This window comes from Motacilla alba, chromosome 11, assembly GCF_015832195.1.
Source record: "Motacilla alba alba isolate MOTALB_02 chromosome 11, Motacilla_alba_V1.0_pri, whole genome shotgun sequence".
NCBI classification, from domain to species: domain Eukaryota; kingdom Metazoa; phylum Chordata; class Aves; order Passeriformes; family Motacillidae; genus Motacilla; species Motacilla alba.
Window position 1 is genome coordinate 16,371,390 of NC_052026.1, and position 25,973 is coordinate 16,397,362.

Genomic DNA, 25,973 nt, shown 5'->3' on the forward strand with positions numbered 1-25,973 from the left:
ATCTCATGCCTTTTTTTGTTCTCTACATGCAGATTTCTCACAGTATTTGCCTTCTCAGCAACTTTTACATGGAAAGATGTACAAAACTTGGTCTCTGTTTCTAGGTACAAACCCTGGTCTGATACATATATATTTACTATAATAAACTGCTAACCTACAGAACACCAACTAGTACAATTGCCTTGATCTGGTCTTGGTTTCCTGGGTAGGGGAATGATGAATGTAGTGTAGAATATTGTTGCTCTTTGAATTTAATGGGCTCTCAGACAGATCCTATGGTAACAGATGATAGTTTCCTTACAAACAGACAGTTGTCTACTGTGGCTGTAATGGAAAAATAATTTTAGTCTGTTTTTGCAAGAAAAATAAGCTTAAGGGATTGTGCTGTCTGCCAGTTTCCTCTCTCCCAGTCATTTTTAATGTTAGTCATCTTCAGCTACATTTGATGTATAGATATAAACCTCCAACACCCTAAAAGTTCATGAAATGCAATATCTAGGGAGAAGAGAAAGAGCTATATCAATACCATGGACATGGAATTCAAGTGGCCAGCACGTACAGCTGGAGCTCTGGAGCAGCTGCAGGGGAGGGAGTTGAGGCAGTGAAAAGTATTTGCAGAGGTGGGACATGCTGGGGATATGGGGGTGAACTGGGAGTGCTGAGGAGAGTAGGGAGGGGATGTGCTGCAGAAAATCAGGATAGAAAACAAAACTTTATTAGCTTTGCTTATTGGAGAACAATTTGTTATTTATGTCAGTAGTAGCAGACTGCTGGACAGGGCAGCAGCAGTTCTAAGGCTTATGGAAACCTGTACTTGCATACTTGATTGGAAGCCTTTTATATTAGTGAGCCCACAGCCAGACTGTCCTTGCAGTGCTTGTGACCCCAGTTCTAGCTGCAGTTTAAAGTACTCTTGCGTAAAGTGGGAGGAACACAAATTTTCCCCATATCTATATGTTTAAAGGGATGATATTGCCAGCATTCCTTTCCAGAACTGCTTGTTCCAAGTCACAATTTGAGTGACACAATGTCTGTGGGTTTTCTGTCTGAGCACAGGAAGTACAGGTTCCTGTCTGCTTCCTTAACCTGGGAAAACCTTGAACTTCACATGGTGGAGGGGTCCCAGAAGAAACAAGAAAAACTTGCTCTCACTTTTGCTCACTCCAGGCTGCAAGGAGTGGTGCCTCTGGAAGCCTGCCTGTACTTTTGCTTCAGTTACAAATGGAAATTATTCTGGCACACATTAATAAGTGTTTTTATGGTACAGCCATACAGGTCCTACCTAGCCCAGGTATTATGGGGTTGTAGGAGTTTATTCTTGCAGCCATGCTTTAACATAGCCAGCTTATGTGCACTGAAGATGTGGACAGCCACACATTATATTCACTCTCAGATCCATTTCTATTTCATCAACCCTCTGCTGGAGCCCTGGGCCTTAATGTCTGGTTGCTGAGCACCTACATCTCCCAATGATTTGTGGGTTCTTCCTTCTTTGGATCAGATCTTTATCAGCACACTGGAAAAAGAGCAGCTGCTGGGGTTATATGACTTTTTGCTTGTTCACATTTAGTAAGATTCATGACGTTATTTCCCAGCTACTTTGAAAGCAACAAGGCAATTGATGCCCAATTGTGATCACAGCACACTCACTCCACTGTTCCAGCTGTTGTGTATCTTACCAAACTCACAAATGAAGTCAAATTCCTGACTGCAATTTTCAGTCACACCCCACTGATACTTGGCATTCTTCAGGATGTACCCACACATGGATGAGAAGGGAGATGGCTGATCCTTGTACCAGTTACTGTAGATTATGTTTGAAGTGTCCAGCCAAGTTATTGACCCTGCGAACAGAGAAATTGTGTCCTGAATGTTTACTTCCCACAGTAATACAATTAGAGTCAGAGTCTGCAGAGCAGAGCAGGACTGTAGCCCTACTCCTACTGAAGCAGAGATGGTTTAGTCTGGGTAAGGATCTTCAGTTACATTTCACATTGAACCTGATACAATCATGAAAAGAGACACTGCCACTTCCACCATGCTCCCAGCCTCAAGGTTTCACCATTTCCCTTGCATCATACCTTGCAGCACTTCCAAGTGGGATGAATTGGCTTCCACTGGAGACCTAACCAGCACATTTGTTTCACTGGGTCAGCAAGCTGGTCTCACTCACCATGTGTTCACACAACCACGAGATCCAATGGAAAGGGTGACAACATGCAACAAGGAAGTGAAGCAGGCAACTAAACATCTTAATATAAATCTGAATATACAGCAACAAAAGAGGCTTTTCAGCAGATATCTACAAAGGGACTTTCTGCATTTTCTGCCATGTTAGAAAGCATCATGAGCTGATACAATTTTAAAGAGGTGATTTTAAAACCACTTACCATCAGCAGTTTCATTCAGCAAGGAGTTTGAGATCAGTCCTATCCACCATTCCTGATCCTCAGCAATATGTTTTTGCAAGAACTCCTGAGTTTCTTCATTTTGAATAAAGACAAGATGCCCTCCTCCTCTCTCACACCAGCTCTGGGCACCTGCGAAGGTTTGCTGGAGTCTAACAAACTCATAGCATGAATGGTTGAAAGCTTGCTGGTACTTGGAACAAGGTATTCCTTCATCAGTTGCTTCCTCCACAGCCAAACTCACGGCAAGAGAAACCAGAACTGTGACCCCCAGCCACATTCTCAGCTCAGTGCTGTGCATTGCACTGGTCTTGCTTACCAGGACACCACTCTTTTTGCTGCCTTCTTCAAAAACTTGTCATGTCATCAGCATTCTCCTTCCTCTTTGCTGCTTGCCACAACAGCAGCAATAGAGCATGGAACAGAACAGAACTTCTAATATATAACTGTGATTGTGCCTGGGGGGTATTGTGCTGATGCTAAGTCCCTGCACTGACCCTTGTGAGCTCTATTGTACAAATGTCACATCCCATGTGAGATCAGTTTGAGAAGACATTAAATCATTGCTTTCCTCGTGAGCAGAGAAGATAAAGTTGATACATGCTACCGTTGGACATGTGGAAAAGTGAGATAAAGCTCCTACATCAAAGGCTTCATTGTGTGAACATTGAAGCTGGGAGGTCTTTACAACAGCAAAGAGATAAAATAGTGAGAATAAAAAAAGATGAGAAACACAAGGAGTTATGAGATGGGAAAACACACTGCTTCTCTAGATAAATTTAATTGGTCTGTTTTGTTTTTAATAATTATTGAGGTGCTTCTTTTAGATGCTAATGCAATGTCTATAATTACTGTATCAGATCCATCCTGCCCTCCTGTTTACACATGTGCAGATTCATCTCAGCTGTTCCAAGAAAGCTTCATTTTGAACTTTAGTGTCTGCTTAGAATTCCACACCCCAAGTGAAATGCTCCCATCATCCTTTAAAAGATAAGCTGCTCAGCTCTTTGGAGCTGCAGTTTTTATACCTGCTGGGAGGCAGAAGAGAAGGCCATAACTTAAATCAATGATTTAGGAAAGATGAAAATATTGCTTTAATCATCAGAACTACCTGAGAGCCCTATTAGCACATTCCAAAGGCTGATGATGGACTTTGGGAAGCAAGCCCAGCAACGTTTAGGGGCTGAAATCTCTAAATGCATCTCAACTTCCTTATAAGAGATATCCATCAGGTTTACAAAGCCACCAGCTTAGTAGAAGAGCAGTACTAATAAGGATTTTAGCTCTTGTGATCCTCCTGTCCTTGGCATTACCTCCATTGAGTTTGATGCCATTATTATTAATTTATACCACCATAACCCGAATCTGAAAGAACGGGCACTTTATATTTAGACATGGGTCAGTGAGCCAGTTACCAGAGCACAGAGGAAACAGCAGTGTTTGATGCATTCCTGCACTGCAGAAATGCCTCCTGCCCTGCACTGCTGGGTGAAGGCAGTGCCCATCCCTACAGTGTGCCAGTCCAGTTCCAAAGCTTTCTGCCAAAGCCAACTGCATGCACTGCAGCCAGTCAACATCTGAGAGTGAACTTCAATCCCAAGACCTTTCTGGACCTCCAGTTTATGGCTGTCTTGCTCAGCTGGAAAAAGCAGGACTGTTATCAGGGTTTTCAAGATAAAGTTAATTGGATAGTGTTTAATGGATAGGAAAATTGTGGGGGGGGTGAGAGGAAGGGAGAAGAAAATACACTATTCTGGATGTCTTCCTTCTCACCACACCTGTAAATCAAGAGTTCAGCTATGGAACCTTTGGAGCAGATCCCACATGGATTTCTGATGATTAATAGGGAGAACTTATAGAGAAGCTAAAATGTGAATATTCAGACTGGATTTCCCAGCTCTGGAGAAGGCCAATCCATATTCTAACTAGATAATTGGCCCAAACACCCATCCCCTTCCCGGATGAGACTGTGTAACCACAATTATCAGCTGCTTCTCTTGGAGGTGTCTGCAAATTAGGAGTCCCTTTCAGTCCCCATACAAATCTTCACAGGCTTCAGTTTGGGAACACCCAATCCAAGTGTTTTATATTCAAGCTGTTGCAGCACTCAGAGCTGAGGGCAGCTGCTCTTAAGTTAGTTGGCCACTGTGTGTTTGCATGATGCTTTCCTCAGACTTCCTGCTTCTTCCTGGGCCCTGCTGACTTGCCAGGCTTCACAGCAGCTGGCATCCAGCCCTCCCACTTTATCCTTCTAGATAAGAAAAACACAGCCTGTTTCTGAAAGCACAGGCATGATGAAGGAGACTGTACTTAAATGTACTGGCTTGGTGATACAGACATTTCCAGTAGGAGCTCACTTTTATGATGAATGTGTTCTGTAGCATTGTCCAGTTCTTTCTCTGCTGCTGGAAATCTGACTACATGAACATACTAAAAATGCCAGGACTGAGGGTGCCACAGGCTGTCCCCTGTGAATCTGCTCCAAAGGCATTGAAATTAATGGAAGTCTTGTCTCTGGCTTTGATGGAATTTGAAATAGGCCCTGAAAAAGAACAAATAATGTTTGGAAATGTCTACAAATAAAGCCAAGCTCTCCAAGTGAGTCTACTGTTGGCAATTTCTATAGCAATGTGCATTTTTTTCCTAATCTACGGTTGCTATAAGTTACCCTTCAGCTGTCTGCAGCAGATGGAGAGTGGAAGAAAGACAATTTCCCTCTTTGGCATTTTGTTGACTTTTTATACTTTAGTGCCAGGAAAGCATTCTGTCAGTTTATTGTTTACCACAAGAATGAGAAAAGCATTTACATGAAAAGAAAATGCTGCTTTTAAAGCATCAAAATTAGCAGCTAGGGTCTCCAGGAAGAGAGAAGCTTCTGAAAACCCTTTTCACTCATAAGTGAGAACTCACTTGATGTCAGGTAAACAGTGCTCCTTGAACTTGTGGGAAACATGTCTTCCTCAACTGAATGACTTTTTTTTTTTTTTTTTTTTTTTTTTAATAGCTTTCTTATGCCAGAACTCATTGGCTTTGGAGTGGTCCTGATCACAGATCACAGATCACAGCTGCATCATGACAGCCTGAGAATGTCCTGGGATTCAAACTGCAGCACTGCAGAATAGCTTGACAATCCGAAACAGAGACCAGAAAGTGCTAGATTTGAAGAATTAAGGAAGTGAAGAGCTGCCAAAGAGAAGGAATAAATCACACCCCTGCTCATTTTGGCTGTTGTTCATTTGCCTTGAGGAAGAGCAAGTAAATTTACTCTCTATAGGAGGATATTACCATCTTTACATTCCTGAATGTTACTGAATGTAATATATTGATTTTTATCAGGAATATAAACATCTCTGTGTTTAATTTATTAATCGAATAAACATAAAAATGGAAAACTTATTTCTATTGCTTTGACTTTGAGGTAGAAAAAAGATTATTTTCAAGTATCATGAACTTGAGACAAGATTATGAATAGCTCATTTTACTGTGTCATGTAAACTTGGGCAGTGTGAAGAACATTGTTACCCTGATAGGTAGGAAGTACTGAGTCCTGAGCAGACTCTACACCTACACCTTCCATCTCTTCAGCTGGCTTTAAAAATGCCCATTTGCCAATTAGTTTAAGAAGGTGGATCACAACCCCACTTCCTTCCTTGCTGCTCTCCTGTGCTGCTTATCCTGATGGTGAGACCCAGCTATTGCTGACTTAAAAGGGCTTGGTCCTGTTGTTGCTTCTACTGTCTAATTTTCCATGAGGCAACACACTCAACTTACCAGTAATCCCTGCCAAGTTGCAATTGTGATGTTATCTTGTTTATAAAAACAGGGAAAACAATTCTTATCTGTACAGGGTGCAAGAATTAAATTAGACGTTTGTGCCTGGCATTATGGGGTCAGGATAAAGATAAGTAGGATTACTTCAGGAGCTGTTGGTTAGAACAACATTTCTGTTTATAAGATGTGTATAGTTACTCGGATAAGTCATCACCTGGATAAGTCCCTGAGGGTCTCCTCATAGGAACTGTCCCCTTGGAAGTGTCTGGCAATGCCTTTAGGCTTATGGCTGGCCTTTCCTCACTGCCACAGTTGATGCCTCAGTCCCTGCCTCTTTCCCAGCTCTTTCCCCTGTGTTATTGCCTTTAAGAGCAGAACTTTGACTGTTAGGAAGAAGAGGATGGGTGGACCCCTTAGAACATTTATTGAGCTGGGGTTATTGATGGCCAAATTGAGCCCCAAGGTCACACAGAAAGGAGCAGAACTATCTCAAGAACCTGATGACACCTCATGTGTCCTTGTGATATTTGACTAAGTGGCACAATTTAGATCTGCCATTGCTTTAATATCTTAATTAGAGAACTGTTCAAAGTGTTGAAGGTGCCCTCTTTGGGTAAAACATCAACTGGTAGATAAAAATGGACTGAACTTTGCCCACCACACACAAAGGTAGAATAAATTGCTTGGATCTGAATTTACAGCCATCATTTACAGCCACTGTTTCTGCAGTCTCTCCAGATTTCCATAAGTGTAAAGCTGGCCAGACTTCTAAGGTGTTTCAGTTTCCACCTCTTGTTTGTTTTATTTAATTTGGTTACACATTTTTCTTCTGCTTATTATGAGCTATTTCAGAGCTTACAGGGCATGGAAACACAGAGGACAAAAAGCTCTATTACAAGTTTTCATTGATAATGTCTCTCATGAATAGCTATTCAACAGCTTGAAAAGAGATCAGCGTCACAATTCCCATAATGAGAGGACTGGAGGCTCAGTAGCCTCTGTGTTGAGGAACACTGTTTTTGTGCTAAGCCCTCTACACTCAGTTGCCATTTACTAAAACCAGAAAGCAGTCCTTTTGAGTTTTTCTTTATGTTCCCCCAAAGATGTATAGTAGGCTACTAGGTAGGATAGAGCAGCAACATTAATTTCTGTCATTGTACCCATTTGTGACCCCATTTCTACACCTTCAGTCATGGAAGTGAATGCCAACCTTCACATTGTCATTCTCCCCACTTGAAAACACATGACTGAACTGTATAATTTACATATTAAAAATGTAAATAGGGATGTTGAAAGGTGCAAATCAGATTATGGAAGTCTTACAGCAAGGAAGTTTATGTGGGCATTGTGATTGTTTATTTGTTTTAATGCCTAGTGTTTAAATATTTGGGCTTTATGATCACTGGGCAGGCTCAGCCTGATGGATACTCAGTATGGGTAGGCCAGCAGTTCCATGCCTCAGCACTTGAAGAGTTTTAATATTAACTTGCTTTATGTATTTATTTTAATGAACAATTCAATATTTCTCGTGGTAGGTATTAAAACTATGATTGTAAAAAAGGAAGCAGTACTTCTGTTTATCAAAGAAATTATGAAATCCCACAAAAATCTCCCCTTCCCCAAAATTAAAATCTTACAAAGGAGTTTAAAATCTCACAAAACCAATTATTTTTGTCCAAATAATGAGCAAAACAGTATATGATAAAGCAGTTTTGACCCAAATAATACCTGGTCAGAATAATATAGGAAAACTATTGTTATTTAAATTTGAACAAACTACATTAGTAATTTATGTTTGCAATTATATCTGGACAGTGCAAGAGACGTGTTTCTAAACAGTCTGGTGACAGTTTTGTGAAATGAAATCATGCCAATAAAAGAGTATTTAACAAAGATAAGAACTTGTGCTTCTAGAAAGTGAGATAGCAATCAGTGTGATTTCAGCAAAAACAACTCCTAAGTTCATATCAGTTTTGCTATTGGAGTTTTATTTGTTAGTAATAGATAACTGTTGATAGCTGAAAGTTCTTAGCACAGCTAAAGTCATATATGTCAAGTCAATTTGACCTTTGTTAACGGGCTTTAATTAGAACTCAATTTCTCTAAGCAAAAGACAGAGATTAAAATAAATTAAGTACAATGGAGATAAGGAATTTTATTGGTCTCTTTGTGATTTGTAAGGCAATAACTTGCTTCTTGCTAAATGAACCAAAAGTACAAAGGTAGGCACAGGTCAATGACATTATTGTTGCACTAGAAATGGAGTTAACAAGCTCTGCTGCCTTGGAAGGCTTTGTTTAGATTATCCACAGAGATCACACCCAAAATGCAACCTCCAGCCTCCAAAAATGTCTTCATGGCCCTTTTAAAGTCTGGGAGACAAGCTCAGGGCATGCAGAGAGGGAAGTGAAAGTGAGAAAGGGCCCAAGAGGGAACAGCTTGTGGCCTTCATCACAGTCACTTAGAGCAGAGAGAAATACAGCAAAGCAAATCTGCACGTGGTGGGGAGCTGGTGACTTCAAAAATGTTGTCATGAGGGGTGAATAGAGAGAGGAAACTGTGGAGAGAAATGTGAGATTTGGTTGGGGGAAGATTTCTATTTGAAGGGTTTTGCAACAAGAAGAAACCTTGTGAAATAATAAAATTAGAAGAATCACCTAATCCACATCCTCTACTGCTGATAATTACACATTATAATTGTAAATCAATGCTTTGATATTTTGCCATTTCAATGTAAAAAGAGGGGAAATCACACAGTTGGCAAGAGAATTAATCTCCACATACTGTACTAAACTGCTTATTTGTCATTAGTGAGATGAAAACAACAAAAAAATTGTTTTGCTGGTAAATGAAGTATTTTTACTGACAAGCAGGAAGAACTACCTTCATAAAGCTTCTTTATTTAAGTTGTTCAACATATGAGACAAAATTTTCAGTCACAGACACCTAAAATTAGCTGCCAAACACATTTAGGTTGATTTCAGAAGCTGTTGGATATCTGCAGCTCCTTGTTCTTCCATTCAGACAACTTTTAACAAGGTTTCCAATTATCTCAACATGGCTGAACCTTAACCTACATGAACACTTGGTGTGGAAGAGGCAAAAGAGGTTTGAATTAATCTTTCTGTTACTTGCTTGCTTAATGGAAATCTTAATATCACTACAGATTAGACATCTCACAGGTCAGATAATTAAAACTGCAGCATTAAGAGTGCAGACATAAATGGATGAGGATACACTGATATGAACATATGAAAGCAAAATGGAACATTGTGGAGAGAGAAAAATTCCCCATGGCTTAGGGAAAGTAGAGTTGGGCAGCTTTGTTTTTTTGCCAGATCCTTTTCAGTCCCTAACATTGCTGAAGAATCCCTTACCTGGCTTTGTGTAAAAAATGAATCAATATCTGAATGCACACACACTCTCTCACATGCATGCAAGTACCCTGTGCATATGTACAGTGGATATGCATGTCTATGTGTTTGCATTTCCATATATATGTGGATTTTGATCCCCTTCATCTCATACAGCCTTCTGGCTCAATCTTGCTGTTTATTAGTATTACTAATTCAAACAAGACCTTGTATTTTCTCTTCTAATCTGGCTTTTTATTTTGTTATCATCTGCTTCTGTCAGTGCTTTGCAAAAAGAGACCAAGTCACGCTGTCCTGATGATCTCCTGGAGTGAAGATCAGCCATCAAACAGACAGGAGGTTTGGAGAAGAGGAACAATGTATAATAAATGTGTCAGAAGGGTCTGTAGCACAAATTGTGTTTTGAATAAAATAACTGTTATAGTTCTAAGAGATCAGTCAGTCTTAAGAAGTGATGTTAAACATTTTGGGAACAATGGTGATTCAGCTGAAAAAAATCGGATTTTAGGGTAACCCCATATGAAATTGCATAATATATAATTGTGCAAAGATTTTCTTTATCCTTCATGGTCAATGGAGCCTAAGATTTACTCTGCAATCACATGCTTTATATTGAAATAATTCTCTTTCTAGAGGATTTTAAAAATAACAACATTGAACTCAGTTAAGTACCTTATCTAGAAACAAAAGCATGAAGTTAAAAATCTGCCTTAGTTTTGTGGAATCCTGCCATACTTTCATAGGTGGATTTGGGTCACATATGGGAGAATATGGTAGAGTGAAAAGATATTTAGTTCAAAGATGGGCCACGCAGTTGACTCTGGAACAGCTTGTACATAAAGAAATACATCCCATGACTATTCGGTGGTGATAATTTGTTAATTTACACAACAGCCCAGTTTAAAATTACAGAATGAAAAGAAAAGGATGATCCCTTGCTCTGAAGCGTTTTGTCATTCCCAAAGTGCCAAATCCAGAACAGTGAGCAGAGATTTCTTTTCTTTTTTCTTTCCCTCTCCCTACCGGACCATGGTACAAGCATCCCTAGCGGTGTCTAACATCGAGAGCTGCGGGTGATGTTCCAGCCGCTCCGGCTGTCCCCTGGCTGTGCCTGCCTCCCTCTGCCCCGTTCCTAGGCAGCAAACAGCAGAGTCGACGCATTTCTTACTTCCCCTTCGAGCCGGCGAAAGAGTTAATTTTAATACGAATGTGCAAGAATTAAGAGTGTATGTTCTAGGGATTAAAGATCAGCTATTATAAATAGTCAATCTATAAGCCACCGGCCACCAGCCCGCGCTGCACTTTGACCTTCTCTTTCTATGTAACAGGAAAGAGCCGCTCTGAGCCCAGCCGGGGGACAGCGGGAGCGGCCGGGCGCAGCGCACGCACCGGGGGCTGCATCAGAGATGGATACGCTATATGGCAGGAATAAGGAAGAGCACCCAGAGCCCATAAAAGCTGAGGTGCAGGGTAAGTGAGAGAGAAAATCTGGTTGTAAAACGAGCCGCTGTTTTGGTGTTTTCTCATCCGTAAAAGCCACGACCCTTCTTCAGCCGAGGCAGCGCTGGAAAGGGAAACTGAGAGAGAGGCGCAAGGGAATTTTGTTTAAAGGACTGATCTCAGATAATATTTGTGAACTTAGTGGGGGATTTTTCTCACTCCATGAGCATTTCTGTGTACTTTTCGATAGTCTGTTTGAACAGGACTCACTGAAGTTGGTGGTGAGGGAGAGACCGGGTTTGCATGTGGGACACCCGCTCCCTATGGCTCTGCTCCCACTTTCGGTTTCTCCTCCGTAACCCTTCCCTGCCCTCCGCTCTCCCGCTGCCCCGGGCCACGGGCTCTGAAATCGGGCTGTCACCAGGGCCACTCTTAAATAGCAAAGCAGCAGCACAGGATGCCACAGGGGAGCGTTAAAAAGAGGGTTTGGAAGATAACCCAGGAGAAACTGCGGGGTATCCTTCGGCGACGCAGTTTAAAGTGGCTCTCCAGGCTAGGGATGACACTTGACCAACCCGTTATTTTTCCCGGTTTCTTTTACCTTCCAGAAGATTTTTTTCCCCCTACAGCTACAGGAGAGGTTTGTTGCTGGGAACCCCTGCTTAGTAAATCTTGGCCGTGTTGTTTGTGATGTGTAGTCCAAGGAATGGTAAGAATCTGCCATTCCCAAGTACAAAACCTAAAACTTGCCGGGCTTTGTTGCTGTTCACTTTCGTGGCTGAATTGGAAAAGATTTTGTGTCAAGTCAGACAAAGTGCTTTGTTTTAATGCCTTTGAATTATTTCATGCTTTTATGGATTTATGCCTTTCAATTTTTTTTTCCTCAAGATAACTTATTATGAAAACATTTGAAGTTATGTGCAAACAAACAACTTATCAGACCTGATCTGTATTATGCAATAGTTTATTTGAACAAAGACTGCGTATTTCAGAAGGTAAAGTTATACATACAAGGCATTCCTTCTTTGATAAAGAAAATAAAAGAGAACCATGACCCCTTCAAATATTTTGGTAGTCCTGAACTCTGCCAGTATTTTGGCTCCTTGTTAATCAATATGTACACTGTAAATATCTCTCACACTTCCAAGATCAGCTGCAATTTAACCCATGCTCTGCTACAGCCATGTGATGTTCTGAGATGCAATTATTACCACAGTTAATAAATGTCCAAATATTTGGAGATTTCACTGTGTCACTAATGTGTCCTCACCCATTACAGAAAAGAATAAGGTCCACATTTTTAAAGCTGTATAAGCACTTTTGGATGTTGATTTGGTACCCAGTGTGATTTACAGAAATGCTTAATTCCCACTAAGATGAATTATCTGGAAACGTCACTAGTTGACCCTTTGCTCCTTGTTTTTCATACTGAAGTTATGTCAGAAATTACATGGAATTGCACCAGAAATTTCAGAACTGAATTAAGTCCACAGTGCTTTAAAAAGATCTTTTTCCCCTTCTTACCTTTCCCAGCAAAATTATAATATATAAAGATATGCTATAGTTATTGTCTTGGAGTTTCTTGTGTTAGAAAGGGAAGCAAGGTTTAGTTTTCTGGGCTCTTCTAGAAAATAACAACAACAACAACAACAATAATAATGATGATGATGATGATAATGAAAGTTCATCCATTGTGTCAACAATTTTTAATGTACCTCATGTATTCCAGAACTATGACCCTAATGGGTTATGCCCTAATGATGGTGCCCCATCTCTGGAATTGCTCAGAGCCAGGTTGGGTGGGATTTTGAGCAACCTGGTCTAGTGGACCTGCCCACAGGAGGGGTTGGAATAAGTTAATTTTTAAGGTCCATAGGAGGACATTTCTAGCTGTTGTAAAGGGGTTTTAGCAAGAGAGTGTGTCAACATAATCAATGTGGGGTCACATACTAAATGATAAGGAGAAATATCAGTTCTGAAGAGCTTTTTATGCAAAGGCAATACCCAGTACAGGAATTGTGTGGAGAAGCAGTATGTGATCCTAAATGTTCCCTCAGGAGTCATAGGTACAAAAAAGCAAGTCAAGCTTTTTATTTAATATCTGATATGCCTTTGTTCATCTCTTCAAACCTATTGACATTCTTTAATTGTTATTATTCTGTGAGTTAAGTGGTAGGTGATGCATTTCTTGCAGGGATTTGACGAGGAACATTTATGATTCAAATCTCAACAGCACTTATACATTTTCAGTACAATATTCCTACACTTTATTTGTACACAACACTATATTATGACTAGTGTCACAAAAGCATTTCCCAAATGGCACTATATTATACTGTGTAATCTAATTAATGAAATTTTAGTGGAATTAATTTAGCCTGAAGTCCAAGCTGATGTGCTGAAAGCCAATGCAAATCCTATAACCTATAAAACATGTTTATTTCTGATAAGCTTGAGCTTTTTCTGGCACAAGTAGAAGGGTTTGAATGTATCACTGTAAAATATGAATGCAGGAAGGAAAGGTCCAATTTTATTTAACAAATTACATTCCAGCAGTCTCATTTTGTTATAGTAATCCCTGATAGCAATAGTCATGCAGAATGTCACTAGTGCCACATTTTTGAGTAGGGGAAATTTTAGTTAACCCAAACTCCAATATAATTATATGGTACTGCAAATCTCAACACACCTACAGTCTATCTGACTACATGAAGCCTCTGCCTTTAGGAAAACTGCCCTGGAATATTCTCCTTGCCTAAATGAATGGATACTGGTAACTCCTTTCTGTTTACAGGGCAGCTGCCCACTTGGTTGCAAGGGATACTGCTCCGAAATGGCCCAGGGATGCACACCATAGGGGACAGCAAGTACAACCACTGGTTTGATGGCCTGGCTCTGCTGCACAGCTTTACATTTAAAAATGGTAAGTTGTTGCAGATTGGATTGAAAGGAACTCAACAACTCACATTTTGGTGCCTTACATTGCTAATTCTGTTCTGAGCTGGGCTGGGGTGTTGTGGGTTTTGTCTGCAGAGTGATGTGTGAGGGGGGAACTGCTGGTCTCTCCACACACCCCCTGACACCTCACCCTTGACAGCAGCAGCTGGAGAGGTCTCTGCAGGGCTGTTTGCAGTGCTGAAGTTCAGTGCTGTTGTCACCCCAGCACAGCACACACCCAGCCCTGCAGGTCACTGCAGGGCAGCCTTTGCCAAGAAAACCTCTGTGGTTTCCAGTGGATCAGCCACAAGGACTGTGGTGCCCAGAGGCTGTTCTGCTGTGGATGAACAGCCCAGTTTCAGGGAGGACCAGCACTCCCCTTTTGGGATTTGGTTGCAGCTATAACAGCTGCCAGGAGAGAAACTGGGCCACTGTGTCACTTCAGATGTCAAACCTCACTTAGTATATTTGACAGCCTACAGTCCCTTCTCCTGCCTGCCATCCTTGTGGAGGAAAGACAGGCAGCTCTCTACCCTAAACAATTCAATTTCTTTTTTTTTTCAGTTAAAACATTTTTCACCCATTCAGCTGTTACACAGTGTGAGACAGGATGGTTTACCACCTGGATTCTTGTGGCAAAAAAATATGTATCTGTTTTAAAAAATGGGATTTACTCCTGTTATCCTCTAATCCTAGTATTTACTTTTTAGTTCCCATTTCTGTGATTGGAAGCATTTAATGCCATCTCTAGCCTGTCCAGCTCTGCGTCCTTAACAAAATAACCTATGAAGAAATAATCAGTGTTTTTTAAGTTGCCAGTATATCTTACTTACCTAAAGCAAACAGAGCTCACTTAGTTTAAGTACAGTAGATTCATTAAACTGTTGATTCCTTCAAGCAGTCTGTTACTCCCATAGCTACATTTTGCCAATAAAGGAGATTTTTCACCACCCGTAAACGGATTGTGTAATTAATCATTTTTGCACACATTGTTTGATCTTCTGGAACAGTTTATCCAAATCCCTCCTTTCCCCTCAGAAGTTCCCCAGTATTAGAAGTGGGAGTCAGGAAATCTTGACAAATTGTTGTCAATCTCAGCAGCCATAAAGCCTTTAAAACAGGCAGTTGGGCACATTTTTGGTTTTATTCCAAACTATTGTTGGCTAAAGGACAGCTGCCTGAGAAACTCTGGCTCTACCTCTGCTGATTTTTTTAAGTATAAAATGTGATTGAGACCTGTTTGTTCCTCCTCAGGTGAAGTTTACTACAGAAGTAAATATCTCCGAAGTGACACGTACAACTGTAACATAGAAGCAAACAGAATCATGGTGTCTGAGTTTGGGACTATGGCTTATCCAGATCCATGCAAAAACATATTTGCCAAGTAAGCAATGCTTTTCCCAACAAGATTCTTCTATCTTCTTCTCTCTTCAGCACAGAGGTCTTTCTGTTTACCTTTGACACATATGTACACGTACAACCGTTGATTTGTAAATTTACAATTGCTACATATTGAAAAGGCCAAGAGATATGAACTGTCTATGGGTTAGTCTATGGCAAAATCTTAAATTCATTTTATCACCAATATTTGCTGCTTTATTCAGTAACACAAGTAGATTATATAAAAAACAAACACTTTCTTTCTCCAGTTAGTGAAACATTTTGATACTCTGTAAGGGGAGAAGCAGCAAGAAAGAAAAACATTTGGAGATGGGGAAGGTATTAATATAACATCTATTCAACAAAAAAAAAAAAAAAAAAAAGAGAAGCATCAATAGCTACAAAAAAAAATAGAAAACTGTTTGATTAAAGATGGTTTAACAGAAAGGTGAGGTGTAGGCCATCATGTTATCCTTGGTCTTGTAAAATTGGCTGTAGGAATTCACTAATAAGTGCAAATAGGCTTCTTGCCACTGAACTTCTTCTGGTGACCTTGAACCTGATATTTGCAAAGGACACATACACAGACAGTTGTTGCAAAAGAGCTGATATGTTGTAAGTTGTTCCCCTGAGATGAGATTTTCTTCCCTCTTCCAATAGCAATAGAGGAACTCTGGCATTTGAGGTTCAAAAGGGTTATAGCAACTTTGTCTTGGCTTCTAGTGGCTGTGATGAAATCATACACTGATAAAGGAAACTGTCAAGCCTGTATGATCTCCAGTCTTCTTTGAAATCATAATTGTGATATGGAATAACACTGGTAACAAAAATATTCCATTGGGGAGGATATGAAACCATCTATTTAATGAAGCTGAAAAACCTACCAGCTTTTAGGTAGGAACTGATAGACAACTTTTCCCAAGATAGGACAGGAGAGTGTGTGATTAGCCCATTCAGATAAACCGGTGCATGTCCTAGAGCTGACAGCAGGAATGGGCCTGGATGCCCGTTTGTGTGTCAAAACCAGTTACCTGCATGTCCTTAACCCTCACCCAAGGGCATTGGGGGAAGTCCATCTCCTCTGCTTTCCCACCCTTTCCAGGGAGCTGGGGACAGCAGGGAGAGGCAGCCCCAGGTCTGTGGCACTGCAGGGTCACTTGTGCTCCACGTGGGGGAAAGGCAGCTCTGGCTTTCGCGGCTCTAATGAAATTTCCCTCTGGACAGGGCATTCTCCTATTTGTCTCACACCATTCCTGAGTTCACAGACAACTGTCTCATCAACATTATGAAAGCTGGGGATGATTTTTATGCCACTGGTGAGACTAACTTCATCAGGAAGATTAATCCACAGACTCTGGAGACATTGGAGAAGGTACAAACCACCATCTGTCATTCTGGTTCTTTGTCTGCTGATGAATAAATTTCAGGCTGACTCATGAGGATGCTTTAACATGTTCAGGACACAAAATACTTTTCTTCTACTGTTGCCTTACTTTTGAAATCGTGGTAAAGTGAAGATGCCAAAAGATAAAAGATATCTTTTAAGAACTCCCAAGTTAAAATTTAAATCTTGTTTAGTTTGGGAAAAGCTGGGCTTTGAGCAATTTCACTGGTACATAATCTAGGAAGGTTGCAGAAATAATAGCACAGTTACATGATTATTTTGGGTGATTGCCATTATTATGTATCTGTAGTTATAAAATTTTTTACGTAATTGAAAAATCAGTAGGTCAGTTATATGACTACTTTTCAAGGACCTTATATAAGATTTTATTTCACTATTAAAATGAGAACTTGAGATATTGAAATATATTCAATGATTTTTTTTCTAGCCCACACTACAGTTTGTGTCCAATTTCCAAACTTTAGATAAAATAGCAACCTTTTAGCTCCAGCAGATTGCCAGTCAGCTCTGTTAAATAAAGTGCTTTCAGGGTGAAATGGGCATTTGCAGAATAACTTGCTTAGCTAATCCTCCCTTATGTTATGGGGCTTCAAGGGAGAGGTGGCTCTAATTCAGATTCTGTAACTTGATTTACCCTTGAATAAGGAGATCATTTGAATACCTACACAAGTGTTTTGGTTTAACAATTTAAATTTCAAAGCCATTTGTAAATGGGGTGCCAATATAAGGCTGCCAGGGCTAAAAATCTGGAGGTTTTGTGCTGTTATCTGAGATCAACTTTCATTCTTTTACACATCTCTCAAACCTCTTATTGTATCATTTTCCAGGTTGACTACAACAAATATGTAGCTGTAAATTTGGCAACTTCTCACCCACACTATGACAGTGCTGGAAATGTTCTCAACATGGGCACTTCAATAGTGGATAAAGGGAGGACAAAATACCTTCTATTTAAGATTCCTTCCTCTGTACCAGGTAAGATATGTGTGTTATTGGTATTTTCTAGAACCTTGTTAGCAATTTCTTTTCTTCAAAGGGCAAGGGTGGTAATACATCTGTTCTAGTAACCAATGGTGTTCATTTTCTTAATTTCAACTTATTGTGAACTTCATATTAACTGCTTAGCCTGTCTGGGCAAGTGCTGTCACAAAGGCTCTTCTTGAGTACTGTGTAAACAGGGTGTTTCAGTAGGAAGAACCTTACTTTTAGATGAAGATTCTAAAACAATTTTCTCTATGGGGCAGTACATATAATTTGAAGCTGTAAATTTTCATTTCTTTGTAAATGAAAATTCTCTGCAAATGCTGATACTATGATTTTGGTGGAAGCATGACACCAAATAAAACCTAATATAGAGTTAATTCCTCTCTAACCTAGCCAATACTGGCCCTTGTTGAAATGCTGCCCATTGTTCACAGAGCAAATCCCTTGCTCTTTTTCCTTCAAGATCTTTTTTTGGTGTGTGTTGTTGCAAATCAGCTGCTATTGTGTTGCCTGTCCCTTCCTGAACAATCAAGAGGCCTTCCACAGCTAAAAGATCAGTTTGCCATTTCTAGCTGGGGCTCAAATTTGGGAACATCTCCTTAGAAGTTAAAAAACACATGGACATTTGAACCCCTTTTTAAAGCTGCTGATTTAATTAGACATATTTCTCCTCCATGCTGGAATTTCTGAAGACAGTAATCAGTGGAATCAAATCCCAAGACAAGGGGGCTGTGCCTGAATGCATCCAGCAGTGTGACTTCACTGCATTGCCTCCTGCATGCAAAGTTCTATGTTAATTATGCAGGAGTAAACAAACACTTTCTTAACAGGAAAATGCAAATAAAACTCAGAGGAACCAGTTCTTCCCTGCCTGGGAGAAATCCAAGCACAAGTTTGGAATGGACTTTATTAGGAATATAATTTTAATTTTTATCATTCATCTTTAGAACAAGAGAAGAAGAAATCTTGTTTCAAGCACCTGGAAGTGGTTTGCTCTGTCCCTTCTCGCTCTCTGCTCCACCCCAGCTACTACCACAGCTTTGGAATCACAGAGAACTACATTATCTTCATAGAGCAGCCCTTCAGACTGGATATTCTCAAAATGGCAACTGCTTACATCCGAGGTGTGAGCTGGGCTTCCTGCCTTGCCTTTAACAAGGATGATAAGGTACTTCTCTCACTGCTGAGCAATGGAATCAGGCAGGCCAGCGACCTCTTCCACACTGTTCTGTTTTTCATCTGGTTCATTCATTTCAGTAGTCATTTGTTGGTTGTTTTTTTTCAAACCTTGACTTTCACAGTTGCAAAATTTTTTTAGAAGCTGTATGTTTTGGAATGCTGTCTCTCATATCTAGAAATTTCTCAAATAAATATCTGATGCTGAAGCTCTTGAGAGAGAGGATAGTTTGGCATTGCTAGAAATACTGTGTGCAAGCAGAGAAATTCCAATCTGCAGTAGCATCTGAGACAGATCCAGTTGCTCCTGGTCCAAACAAAATTCTGTCTGTGGTGGGTGGGATCTGCTCCAGTTGCATTGCATGTGCTGGAGAGCCCCACTGGTGGAAAAGCTGGAACTGAACAAAAGAAGAGTCTTTCACTGTGGAAACTGAGGGGAAAACTGATTTCTGAGGATCTTATTTCCATGTGCTTTGGGCATCAACACATGGGACTTGCTGAGGTACAAGCCACCAGCACTACAGAAACTATCAACCAAGGCAGATAATTTAACTTAAAAAGAGAGCAGGGGATTTTCCAGGTTTTTCTGGAAAACTTCAATCCTCCACCTAGCCCAAATAGTAATTTGCAACAGTAAAATGAGCTTAAAGCTGTTCCACACTCATTTTACTGCTGTGTTTTCTTCCGGTTGGAACCCTTTGTCTGCTAGCAGCAAACCCTGAGTTCTTAATATCCTTCAGTACAAATACACAGTGATTAGAATGTTGATGCTTATCATTAGAAAACAGTTTTCTAACAACTGTGTGCTGATTCTGAATGGCTTTAAATAATGTTTTCTCTCTTTTAGACTTGGTTTCACTTTATAGACAGGAGGACTAAAAAAGAAGTGTCCACCAAATTTTACACCGATGCTATGGTGTTTTTTCACCATATAAATGCTTATGAAGAGGATGGCCACATCATTTTTGATATTATTGCCTATACAGACAATAGCTTGTATGACATGTTTTATTTAAAAAACCTGAGTAAAGACTTTGAAGAGAATGCCAAACTTACCTCCATACCAGCCTGCAAAAGATTTGTGGTTCCTCTGCAGTGTGACAAGGTAGAAAGAAAATTACTTTTTAACCTGTTTTTTGATTGGTAATTTAAAATACATCAGTGTGAATAATGGGTGTATTGTTAGTTGCCAGCTCTTATGTGTAAATTTCTGATTCTGTGATACCCAAAGCTTGCAGGAGGTTTGGTTTTTGTATGTCCTGTGGGAAATGGCAGTGGGTAGCTGGACGTGGCTCTGTGGATTGGATTCTGGTGCTGACACCATCCACTCTGGAGAACAGGGCTGTGAAGAACATGTCATTTTCTTCCCAATGAGATGATTTGTTAAATGCCATCAAACAGAAGCAGAGAGACCCACTTGGCTGTTAACTGCAAGGGCATGCATGAGGTTTTGCACAATCTATTTCTGCACTTCACTGGAAGCCCACATACAATACATGCATGCTCCCAGCTGGTGCAATGGTTCAATTAAAACTAGAATATTTCATTTAAGTGTGATATATAGAGGAAGAGAAAAGATTTTATCTTTCAGTTTAATTTAAAGCATCACTTTACATCATTGTTTGCAGGGAAGGTTTTATACTGCCCAGAAACCTGGGCAAGTTTCTGCCTGATACCTTTGGAATGGATATTCCTTTTTCTTTCTACATCCTAGAACATTGCTGCTCTGTTCTTTTCTCAGAAACAGCTCTGCAGCAATGACAAAGGATGTGATGGATCACACCAGCTGTTCTGCAATCTTAAGAATTCAGCAGTAGGACATTATAGAGTATATCACACCTATTTTTGCACTTGATTTTTAGCAGGTGCAAAAAGCTAACCTTGGTGACTTGCAGTGAAAATTTGACACCTTGTTCCTTGAAACTCATCTTCATTCATTAAATTATCAAATTGGTGGTACTTCTGGACCATAGCCATGTGTATCTAAACATTTCTAAGGAGTCAGTGTGATTCAAAATAATTATTCTATGTTATAATAAAATACCCTGAGTGCAACAAGATTTCTAATGAAAACCTCAGAATCTAAAATGCCATAAATTATTAATATTAACACCAAACCTGATGAAAAATCTAACTTAGAAGCATATTTTTAGAGATCCATGACATTTCCAGCACTTTTCTCTTTCAGGATGCTGTAGTGGATTCTAATTTAGTCACACTTCCTTCTACTGCAACTGCTGTAAAGGAGAAAGATGGAAGCATCTACTGCCAACCTGAAATACTATGTGAAGGTGAGATACATACTTCAAATATCTGATGCTACATCAGTTTGGTATTAGTACAGGATACCAAGTCTGATCTTGCAACTATTAAAATGGCTTGCAAATCTACTTGTTAAAAGAGTAATTTTAGTTAAATAAGTCTGTTATAAGTAGCACTTCAAGTTTAGCTGCATTTTATAAAGATTGCCTTTGAAAGAGGATTTTTAACCTTTTATCAGGGCATAATAGCAGGAATATGTAAATACAAAATTACCTAAGGTAAAAGTCATTTCTTAGAATGGTAGCCTCCAATTCTATCCCAGTTATAAAGAAAGAAAAAAAACCCAAACCAGAAAAACCCTCATAAATTCCAGTCTAATGAATCCCTAAGAACAAAAAATGTTGCCTTTTGAACTAACAGCCGTGGCTTACTTATGTTAGTGCCCATCTTCAGATTCTTAGAAATTCAGACATTTAAAGACTATACAATGCCTTTTTTAAGTAGTTCCAAGGTTTTTTACAGGGCAAAACCTCCTGAAGATTGCTGTGTCTATATAAATGTACATTTGAGGTTTTCTCTTGTCTTGTTCCTAAGTCTTGAACTTTATTTTATGCAGGGATAGAACTGCCTCGCATCAACTATGACTACAATGGCAAAAAACACAAGTATGTCTTTGCAACACAAGTCCAGTGGAGTCCAGTTCCCACAAAGGTATAATTGACATTTATAAAGTCAGTGCTTTCCCACTGGTGGGTCATTCACATGCAAAGAAACATGAAATGCCTAAATTCTCATAAGGATAAGTTCTTTTTGTACCATTTCCCTCAAAAAGTGTTCATTAACTCAGGCTTCTCACTCCAGCTTTATGTTCCATGAAAGTCTCTCGCATAGCTACTAGAGACCCTCACTTTTCTGCTAAACTGGGCTGAATCTTCTGGTATGTGCCAGATGCTACAAAGGAGAGAGTAGGAAAAAGAAGTATTATTTACATGTATATATTTAATATTTTTTCCCTTTAGGAAGCCTAGCAGAAAAATAAGATATTGCAATACTACCTAATAAATTTTAAATATTAGAACAACATCTAATTTTTATATTTTGCTGGCTAGTTCTCTATTAGAGTTAGCAAATGCTTTGTTTACATGTGCATGATGCCAGGAGACAGCCTGGAGTACAATTAGATTAACAGGGAAAGTATTTAATTAAGATTTAAATATTAAGTAACATTAAGATAAATTAAAGATTTAAATGTATGAGTATTATATGGACAAACTCACTCCTTACAGTTCTTGTTCTGTGACTACAAGGCAGCACAAATTGAAGTCACTGTTGGTTCTTGCATATAATTACCTCAACTGATTACAAAATAAAGCTGGATTTCTGCATGATGCAAGAAAATTTATTGCAGCACATCTGACAATAACTCAATCAAACCTGCAAGTTCATTATTTACAGTGTAGATAATCTCTGCTTGACTCAAATGTCATAAAAGATGCTGGTAGGAAGATCTTTTTTCATATCAGTTGCACTTTAATGAATGCAAGCACAACAACCTAATCCTTAGGTAAAGTCTGTCAGTGAAAGTGCTGTCATCTTGGCTAAAAGAGAGATTTCTTTCTAATTCTTCCTCCAGTAATTTGAATAGTTTCACTTTTGTGTAAACGTATTTTTTGGCTAAAGATCAAAATGGAAAAGAATAGAACTGCATCTCTATGGGTAGAGAAAGGCCTTAACTGAACTGAAGTGAACTGAAAATGCCAGGCATCCCCTCTGGCCATTGCTTTGGCCACTCAGTGGAATGAAAACCCACACTCTGTTCCTTCAGCAAGCACCAGTGTCTGCCTCACTGGTTTGATCTTTACACCTCACTAGGAACAGCCTTTCTTCTGGTGTATGTACCCTACTGCACAACAGAAGGCCTTGAAGAATATGGAAGTAGCAATAAAAGGAAAATAGCTCACAGGATTAGAAAATGGCAAGTTTAAATCCTGTTGCCTGTTTTACTACAGAATCTCAGTGATTTGGAACAAGTCATTTAAATATTCTGTGTTTGGGACTCTCTGCAGTGAGGGGCATTACTTACAGTGAAGGCTCTCTTGTGGCCTGTTAGCATTTGTGAACTATTAAACACCCATAAATGAAAGGTGCAATTGTAATCTAATGAAATGAAATTAAAAGAGCATTGTGTGATTATGCAGCCAGAAAATGTGGCTCCAAAATGTAACATTTTCCCGGTGTTTTTTCTTGTGATGATACCTGCCTTAACTCTTAGCATTGGTCCCCCCTGCCAGCAGTCTGTTCATGTTGTACCTTGGGAAAAAGCCACTGTCAGGGTCACTGACATTTTTCTTTTCTTGTCACAACCATGTAGATTGTGAAATTTAATACCCAGACAAAGGAAATGCTCCAGTGGGGACAGGATCACTGCTGGCCATCCGAGCCTGTTTTTGTTCCCAGGCCTGATGCAAAAGAAGAGGACGATGGTAAAATAATGACAACATTCTGAAAGTTGGGGTTACACAAGTATTGTATTAAATCTTACAAGATGCAATATTCTTAGTCGAGAAAGTTGGGCTATGCTTCCACTTTGAGATGGGGTTATCTTTTCTGTTTAGTGAAACTTTTCTATGTTTCTAATTTTTCATTTGTACGTTGCAGGTGTTGTTCTGACCTGTGTTGTGAAGACTGATCCAAAGGATCCACCCTTCCTACTTGTCTTGGATGCTAAAACATTCACAGAGCTGGGTCGAGCCATAGTAAATGTGGAAATGCATATGGACCTGCATGGAATCTTTATACCACAGCAAGACATGAAAACTGAGACTGAGTAACATCTATTTGTTGTATTGCACAGACTGACATAACCTCCTGCTGAATGTGGGATAATATCCTTCAGGAACAGCCTTCTCTTATGATAAGAAATGACTAATTATAACCTCCTCAATATCTACACATAAACTCTTAAAAGAGACAGAAATGACTTTATTACAAATTATTGTGTGCACAACTGCTATATCACTATTCCAAAAGAATTATCAATATTAAGTGTTAATGTTGAATACAGCTTGTGGGGCAAGGAATAGCAGAGAAAGGTAACAAGAAATGTTTTATTTGAGTAGAACAAAGCTTTCTGAGCAAATGAAGTACTGTATTCATCGCATGAATAGGGTGACACATGGCATGAGTCACACATGTCTGCAGGTCATGTAACTTCCATGGGCTGTTGCAAGACTGCAGCTGACAATGAAAGTTGTCTCCTGCCAGAAAACCTCATGTTAAACTATTTACCATGATACCAATAATTCATGGCAATGTATTCTCTTGGTGCTTGATTTCTTAAACTCTGCCATAACCAAAGTATTATGCTGAGGTGCTACATTTTCCTTATCCAGAACCTAACCCCTCCCCCAGCTTTTCTAATAATTTCATGGTGTATTTTTAGCTTTCATGTTGACAAAACCAAGTAACTTCATTAAAATAGAGTACATGGTTATATGTAGCATTCAATTATACTTTAGCGACAGTCAATCTTAAGCAGTTTGTATTTAAATCAGGTTTCCTTGGGCAGAATATCTGCCATGGCATTTCATGTAATTAGATGATTACATTGTAAAAGATAAGAATTGTATTATTTGCTATTGCCACTATTCTCTGTTGATAGCGAATGAAGGCAGTGCATTCCTAGCAGAACTCAGACACACATGTGCAACAAACAATTTAGGGAAAGAGTGAAAGATCTAATCATTTTCATCTGAACCCCACAGTAGCTGAAATTAGAAGCTGTTATTGCCATAACTAAGCCTTTGCTTTATGTCTGCTTAGGAGCACCCATGTTCTCACATGTGTTTATCCTTGCCTGTACCAGATGCTTCCTAATAAAAGTGCACAACTCTGACTCACAGTCACAATTAAAATGCACATTTCAACATAAAGTTCAAGTGCCAAGCACAGTGTGACTGGTTGTGTTACAGAAATGGCATTTCTTACCCTTCCCTCCCCCACTGTATTCCTGATTTGAGTTATTGACTTTTCTTTAAGTGAGAGACTTTTTGCTTTGAATTTTATTTTCTCATTGTAGATATCCCTGCTGTTGGAGGCCTGTTTACTGATGGAGAAAACCAGGTGCATATCCATCCATTCTGGGTGTTCATCTGCTCTGTCTGTATCACCACACAGCTCAGGTACCTCTCCCTTTGCCACACACATCCCCTCAGTGCCTGTGCTGCTCACAGTGTTTCACAGGAAGGAAAGAGAATGAAATTGTTGTCATTTTTTACCTCCCCACCACATGACAATGTGTGCTTGGTGACCTGTTTGTGGTTACTTAATGTGTTTGTGGCAGAGCAGGAACTGAACCAACATCATCCACAGTTGCTGTCTGCTCTGTAACAACCAGACCTCTGTTCTTCTGCTTAAGTCTTTGCACTTTGTTAGGATAAAGATATACAGGCTATTTTTAATGTAAAAAAACCCCAACACTGTGGTCAGATCTAATTAACATATGCAGGTTTGGGCATTCAAATGTTTACATGTTCCATAAAATGGAAATAAACACTTCAGTAAGGTGTGTTTGCAGAAATAGTCACTTTTAGAGTTTTCAAGGCATATTATCATTAGTATTTAATAGAACTTCATCTTCTAAAGAAGAAATTTAATTCCATTTTTGTAACTAATATAGAACCAGTACTGGAAGAGAAGACTGACTTGTGATATTGGCAAAAGACATCAGCTCTGGCATTGTTTCTTTTTATATGAAAAAGTTTGGATTTAACAAAGGTCCACAAATACATTTCTAGAATTACAAGGTGGCAATGAATCAAAAGTTGAATCACTGTT

General features: G+C 39.5%; 2 protein-coding genes across 2 annotated transcripts in view; one reads left to right on the forward strand and one right to left on the reverse strand.

Annotated features, from left to right (window-relative positions):
* PKD1L2 (polycystin 1 like 2) overlaps window positions 1-2,688 on the reverse strand; it is a 35,952-nt gene extending 33,264 nt beyond the window's left edge. The window contains exons 1-2 of the mRNA XM_038148542.1: window positions 2,391-2,688; window positions 1,680-1,844 (exon numbers count right to left, since the gene is read on the reverse strand). Coding sequence (XP_038004470.1) covers window positions 1,680-1,844; window positions 2,391-2,688 — 463 coding nt within the window. The remainder of the gene's footprint in view (window positions 1-1,679; window positions 1,845-2,390) is intronic.
* An 8,076-nt stretch (window positions 2,689-10,764) lies between these two features.
* BCO1 (beta-carotene oxygenase 1) lies at window positions 10,765-24,793 on the forward strand. The gene is made up of 12 exons (XM_038147934.1): window positions 10,765-10,779; window positions 10,882-11,023; window positions 13,788-13,916; window positions 15,185-15,314; window positions 16,535-16,682; window positions 17,543-17,690; window positions 18,647-18,867; window positions 19,723-19,980; window positions 21,064-21,166; window positions 21,754-21,848; window positions 23,509-23,620; window positions 23,796-24,793. Exons 2-12 carry the CDS (start codon window positions 10,960-10,962, stop codon window positions 23,966-23,968), a joined length of 1,581 nt encoding a protein of 526 aa, XP_038003862.1. The 5' UTR covers window positions 10,765-10,779; window positions 10,882-10,959; the 3' UTR covers window positions 23,969-24,793.
* Window positions 24,794-25,973: the final 1,180 nt, after the last annotated feature.

What these genes read in the sequence shown, in the direction of transcription:
- BCO1 (XM_038147934.1), top strand. Translation starts at nt 10,960, where the DNA reads ATGGATACGCTATATGGCAGGAATAAGGAAGAGCACCCAGAGCCCATA. An exon ending in TTCCTCTGCAGTGTGACAAG is followed by an intron (nt 19,981 to 21,063) that starts GTAGAAAGAAAA and finishes TTTCTCTTTCAG; the next exon opens with GATGCTGTAGTGGATTCTAA. An exon ending in ACCTGAAATACTATGTGAAG is followed by an intron (nt 21,167 to 21,753) that starts GTGAGATACATA and finishes TATTTTATGCAG; the next exon opens with GGATAGAACTGCCTCGCATC.